Below are 6,288 nucleotides of genomic sequence, written 5' to 3' on the forward strand. Positions count from 1 at the left end.
TTAGTGTCTTTTTTTCTTTTTCTTTTTTTTTTTTTGAGACAGAGTCTCTGTCGCCCAGGCTGGGGTGCAGTGGTGTGATCTTGGCTCACTGCAACCTCCGCCTCTCACATTCAAGCAATTCTCATGCCTTAGCCTCCCGAGTAGCTGGGACTACAGGGGCCCACCACACCCAGCTAACTTTTGTATTTTTAGTAGAAACAGGTTTCACCATGTTGGCCAGGCTGGTCTTGAACTCCTGACCTCAGGTGATCCACCCACCTTGGCCTCCCAATATGCTCGAATTATAGGCATGAACCACTGTGCCTGGCCATGTCATTGGTGCCTTAACCAAGCCTCTTTTAATTTTTCAAACGGAAGAGCCCCTGTCCCACAGTTACTGCTGCTGAGCCCTTTCAAGGTGACTCAGTGAGGAGGGAGAAAAGCGGAAGTGGTGTGGGAAGAGGCGGGGTCTGGGCCAGCTGCTGGTCCTGCTCTCCTCCCTCCTCTGGCCTCTAGGCTCCCAGGAGTGGTTTGGAACCCGCGCCATGTGCTCTGGAGGCTGTGGCAGGGCAGGGGGAGTCCACGTGTCCCCTGTGCACAACACAGACAAAAGGCTGGGTCCACCCAGTGGGCGGTCGGGTGCCAGGCCGGTGCTTACCCCGCCATGTTTGCAGCCCGAGGCCAGCTGGCTGCAAGTGCGGGGCTGTGCGTCAGGGGTCAGTGTGCACACACCCCTGCAGGTCTCGGGGCTCCTGGGTTGCTTCCGAAAGGGCCCGGATGGGGCCTGACTGGAGCTGCCGAGGGGTGGAGCTTCTGGGAAAGGGATCCCTCCTAGGGGGGAGTGTCTTGGGCCTGGGGCCACTTGGTAGGGTCAGAGACGGGTCCATGGCAGTATCTGCTCTTCTCTGTGAAGGCAAAGGGCCTGTGACGGAGTATTACAGCCGCCTCATCCACCAGAAGCATTTCCAGCACATCCAGGTCTGCACCCCCTGGCTGGAGGCCGAGGACTACCCCCTGCTTCTAGGTGAGAGGCCAGCAGGAGGCTCAGGGAGGAGGCGGGGCCTTAAGCAGGGGGAACAGAGGTGGCCGTGATGTACTTTTTCTGAAAAGGTGGCTCTGGAGGCCACTTGGGGACAGGACCTGGGCTCTGGCTGAACTCCCGGGAGGAGGCTACTTCCTGGTGTGCCAGCCCCTCCCTGCCAGGTGGCCCCAGAGGCCCTTTACCAAGGGGTTTGAGGAGGCCACGTCCTTTCAGCCTGCCATGCCCTCCATTCAGTCCTCTTCCTTCCTGCAGGAGGGCTGGGCCTGGGGTTGGGGCACTGTTGCCCAGGTGTGGGAGGGCAGTGGCTTTGGGAGGTACAGGGACGATGTGTCAAACAGCGTCGCTTCTCCCAGTGAGATGGTTCTCCTTTGCCTCCGTCTCTTTCCCCGATTGATTTTTCCAAATGGGGAGTCGTGGCTTGGTCCTGATGCGTCTCTAGAGCTGCATCTTCCAGCTTCGAGTGAGCAGAGCAGTTGGAGGCTGAGGGCCTTTTCCTGGCAGGACTCTCCAGCTAGTCTTTGTTTTAGACAGTCTCGCTCCGTTGCCTAGGCTGGAGTGCACGATCTCAGTTCATGCAACCTCTGCATCCTGGGTTCAAGCGATTCTCCCACCTCAGCCTCCTGAGTAGATTACGGGATTACAGGAGCCCGCCACAACACCTGGCTTATTTTTGTATTTTTAGTAGAAACAGGGTTTCACCATGTGGGCCAGGCTGGTCTTGAACTCCTGATCTCAAGTGATCCTCCCGCCTTGGCCCCCCTAAATGCTGGGATTCCAGGCATGACCCATCACGCCTGGCCCCAGCTAGTCTTCAGAAATATTAAGCTGTTTCACTTTGTTTTCACACACAGCTGGTTTGTGGTGGGTGTGCTGTGGTTTGTTATTATTACTGTTATTATTATTATTATTATTATTATTATTATTATTATTATTTTGAGACGGAGTTTCGCTCTTGTAGCCCAGGCTGGAGTGCAATGGCACAATCTTGGCTCACTGCAACCTCTGCCTTCCCGGGTTCAAGCGATTATCCTGCCTCAGCCTCCTGAGTAGCTGGGATTACAGGCACCTGCCACGATGCTTCGCTAATTTTGTATTTTTTTTAGTAGAGATGGGGTTTCACCATGTTGGCCAGCCTGGTCTTGAACTCCTGACCTCAGGTGATCTGCCCGCCTTGGGCTCCCAAAATGCTGGGATTACATGCGGGAGGTGAACCTGGGAGGTGGAGGTTGCAGTGAGCTGAGATTGTGCCACTGCACTCCAGCCTGGGTGACAGAGTGAGACTGTCTCAAAACAAAACAAAACAAAATAACAACAAAAAAACAAATTGTGGTTAAGTAGAAAAAGTGTCAACTTACATTTTCAAATGTCCCAGCCAGGCCGTGTGGCTGCTTGGCCGGCTTAAGCCACTTGTGCTTGGGGCTGTCGGGGGGCCTTATCCGATTTTCACTCCCCTCGGGGGATGTTGCCGCACCGTGCTGGGAGTTGTGTTCCCAGGGCAGAGACCAGCGCTCTGACCGCACCCCTCTTGCCTAGCAGGGTCGGTGGACCTGTGTCTGTCTGCACACGTTCTCCAGTGGCCTGGACCTGCCCATGAAGGTGGTGGACATTTTCGGGTGCTGTTTGCCTGTGTGTGCCGTGAACTTCAAGTGGTAGGAGCAGAACCCGAATCTTTCTGGGGATAGCTTCACAGATCCACCGCTGAGGGGGAAGCAGTGCAGAGGGAGCTGCCCACAGTGAGGACCTGCCCCTCGGTCAGTCCAGCACACACTGGAGGCCACGAGGAGGAGCCCTGCGGTTACCGTGTCTGGGCTGAGCCTCACTGAAGTAGTTGCTTCCATTTAGAGCTCATGTTATATTTAGGTTGGTACAAAAGTAATCACGGTTTTTGCCATTAAAGATGGCAATTACTTTTGCACCAACCTAATATGAAAAAAAAGCATCTTAAATACTAGAACTCCACTCGGGGCTTTTGCTCTTAGAGTAGAATTGGCGGGAATTGCCTGCAGGCTTACATGGTTTTCTTTGTTTCTTTCTCTCCCACCATGTCCCTTTTGGCCAAGCTCACGTGGTGGGTTTGAATCAGTTAAATGAGTGTCATGCTGTGGCCTCACTCCACCCAGCATAGACGGGTGTTTGGAAGGGCGGCGTTAGAGGAGATTCTAGAAGCAGTAGCCCCAGCACAAGCTGAGCCCTTGGCCCCTGCTCAGGAGCTGGCTCCTGGATGGGATTCAGGGATGTGAGCCTCTCCTGTGAGCTGAGCTCAGGGAATGTCGGGATCAAACCTGGTGCCCTAGAAAAGTCATCTTTTATGTGCTGAGCCAGTCCCCAGGGTGTTCCCTTTACTCGTTCCATGGCCATGGAATTAAGAAAAACATGCAAAAATAATTCTTCAGTCCTTGAAGAGCATCCAGCACAGAAGGTACAAACCTTCCTTAAGGCTCCCTCCTCAAATTGGTTTGGCCGTTTAGATGTGCACCCCCCCAGGCCTTTGTACCCTTCAGATGCCAAATCTAAGAACCAGCTCCTGGAAACCACACCCCCTGTTCCAACCCCCAGCCTGGCTTGAGCATGGGGTTGGGGGGGTAGAGCCCAGGTGGGCACCCCAGGGGTCTGGTGTCTTCTCCAGGCAGCTCTCAGGCTCCCTTGGTTCTCTCTGCAGTTTACATGAGCTGGTGAAACATGAAGAAAATGGCCTGGTCTTTGAGGACTCAGAGGAACTGGCAGCTCAGCTGCAGGTAGCCACATCTGCCACCACGCCAGGGTGGGGAGGGTTCTGGAGACTGGCACCGAGCCGCGCTCCCTGATCCCTTCTTCCCGCGGCCAGGGTGGGACCATGTGGGGTCTGGCGGAAAAGCCAGGGAGAGAGCAGAGGTCACAGGCCGGCCCACTCTGCTGTCCCGTTTTGGTACAGTAGGCTCAGAAAGTTAGGACACACCCCCACCTGCCCTCTGGATTTATGGAGCTGACACTCCACAAATGATGCTGGAGCCAGGTGGGCCAGGTTGCAGTTTAGGAACTGATCAGGATCAGGTAGGTGGGCGGGCAAAGGGAGCTTCTGGGACCAGCCTTGAAAGATGGGTGGAATTCTGCAAAGGTTACTTGTTTCTTATTGCTAAAATAATACATCATTCTTGCCAACAGAATGATTGGCAGGACTTTCAGTAAAGGTCCAGGTCGGAAGTCATTTAGACTGGGTCCCCCAGTCTCTGTCAGAACCATGGTACTCTGTTGTGGTGTGAAAGTAGCCACAGATCATCTGTCAATTAAGGGGTGTGGCTTTGTTCAAATAAAACGTTATTTACAAACACAGGCTGTGGGCTGGATTTGGCCTGCAGGCTGTAGTTTGTGATCCTTGATTCAGACAGTTTAGCAAGGCTGAAAAGGACACCGACACCCCCTTGTTACCCACAGATGGGTGGGACATGGCCAGAGGCCAAGAGGAGGGTGCTCGCAGGGGAACATACAGCATGTAGAGGCCGGGAAGTGCTCCAGGGCACCAAGTGTGGGAAAGTGGGACACACGGGGAAGTTTCCAGAAAGCGTGATGTCAAGTTGGAGGCGGAGCGCTGCTGGGGCGTGAAGAGTCTCGAGTCCAAGTGAGGGAGTTAGGAACTTGGGAGGGGTTGTTGGGTTGGGGACATGGGGTCAGCCAGGTGGTGACCTGGGATGGGGTGGGGACAGGAAATGAGTTAAGCTCTGCTCTTTATTTTTTTGCAGATGCTTTTCTCAAACTTTCCTGATCCTGCAGGCAAGCTAAACCAGTTCCAGAAGAACCTGCGGGAATCGCAGCAGCTCCGATGGGATGAGAGCTGGGTGCAGACTGTGCTCCCTTTGGTTATGGACACATAACTCCTGGGCCAGAGGCTAAAACCCCGGTACCCCTGCTGTCCTTCCCACAGCTTCTTCTCGGAGTCTCAGGGCAAACCCTTTCGAGCAGCGCCTCCCAGTGGCCAGAAGGTGAAATGACGGCAGTGGTGCCGCCTGGTGAATGAATTGGTTCTGTGACCCGGGAAGCTGTCCTTGGTTCTGATTTCTTTTCTGGAGGCTCGGAAACACTTCCTCTCTTCTTCTGATCTTCATGCCCCATGCCCCTGCTAGCGTATTACTGTTCTGTGACTTCTCTGTGACCTCTGCGTACTCCTCATCCTGCGTTTGGTCTCCTGGTGTCATCTTCCTGCCGTGTTCCTAACATTTTGATTCCTGTCTTGAAAAAAAGCACCTGCTGCACCGTAAGCCCAGGGATGTGGCAGCTGCAGCGGGCTTGGCTTTGTGAAGAACCGAGTGTGTCCACGGATGTGGCAGCTGCAGCGGGCTTGGCTTTGTGAGGAACCGAGTGTGTCCAGGGATATGGCAGCTGCAGCGGGCTTGGCTTTGTGGGGAACCGAGTGTGTCCACGTTGGGGGAACATCATACTTGATACACACGTTTTTATTTGCACAAAGAAAATGCTATTTTTGGAGCCAGAGTTTTCATGTCTGATTGATGGCGATTTTCTTAAGAACCAGAACTACTGGCAGAAAGGGAGCACCCACACGCTTAGATAGCCGATGTCTTATTAGAGGGCAGTTTGTGGTTCCTGATTTGGAAATTAACATTCTCCAAACATTCCAGTCCAATGAAAGTTTTATCCGCTTTCCCATATAAAAACTCTTCCCACGAGAGTGACTTGATTCTCACAATCCAGTTGGCGTCGTGTGTGAATCCTTCAGTGTGAGGTTCAGCATTGCCATCTCCAAGTGCTCTTCGTAGGGAAACAGTTTCTGGTCATGACGAGGTTCCACTTCCCATCTGATCCTGGCCCGGCCTGGAAACAGAGAACATGTGTTTCAGGATGGCAGTGTTTGGGGACAGGACATGAGCGTATTGTGTGGGGCTGCTAGGACAGGCCTGGCGGGGTCGGGGGGTGTCCAAGTCAGTTTACTTGGTTCACAGGTTCCCAGGCCCACCCAGGTGCCTAGAATTGGCCTCCAGGATGGGACCAGAAATCTGGTTTTGCATAGAAATGGCTAGCAGCAGGCACCATGCCTCTGTCCAGTCTCTGCCCGCGTCTGCCCCAGCACTTGGCACAGCGGGACAGATGCAGAGATCTGAACCCACATCTACCTGGCTGCCCAGTCAACCCACTCTTCACAAAGCTTAGAAAGTGGCCAGGCACAGTGGCTCACGCCTGTAATCCCAACACTTTGGGAGGCCAAGGCGGGTGGATCACTTGAGATCAGGAGTTCAAGGCCAGCCTGGCCAACATGGTGAAACCCCATCTCTACAAAA

The 6,288-nt window shown here is 53.8% G+C and overlaps 1 protein-coding gene across 1 annotated transcript; it reads left to right on the forward strand.

Moving 5' to 3' along the window:
• The first annotated feature begins 864 nt into the window (after nucleotides 1-864).
• Nucleotides 865-6,039, forward strand: LOC107966549 (chitobiosyldiphosphodolichol beta-mannosyltransferase-like). The gene is made up of 4 exons (XM_016956913.4): nucleotides 865-957; nucleotides 2,558-2,670; nucleotides 3,681-3,756; nucleotides 4,738-6,039. The coding sequence occupies exons 1-4, from the start codon at nucleotides 865-867 to the stop codon at nucleotides 4,867-4,869; spliced, it is 414 nt and encodes a 137-aa protein (XP_016812402.1). The 3' UTR covers nucleotides 4,870-6,039.
• The last annotated feature ends 249 nt before the right edge of the window (nucleotides 6,040-6,288 follow it).

Source organism: Pan troglodytes, chromosome 6 (genome assembly GCF_028858775.2).
Source record: "Pan troglodytes isolate AG18354 chromosome 6, NHGRI_mPanTro3-v2.0_pri, whole genome shotgun sequence".
Taxonomy (NCBI): Eukaryota; Metazoa; Chordata; class Mammalia; order Primates; family Hominidae; genus Pan; species Pan troglodytes.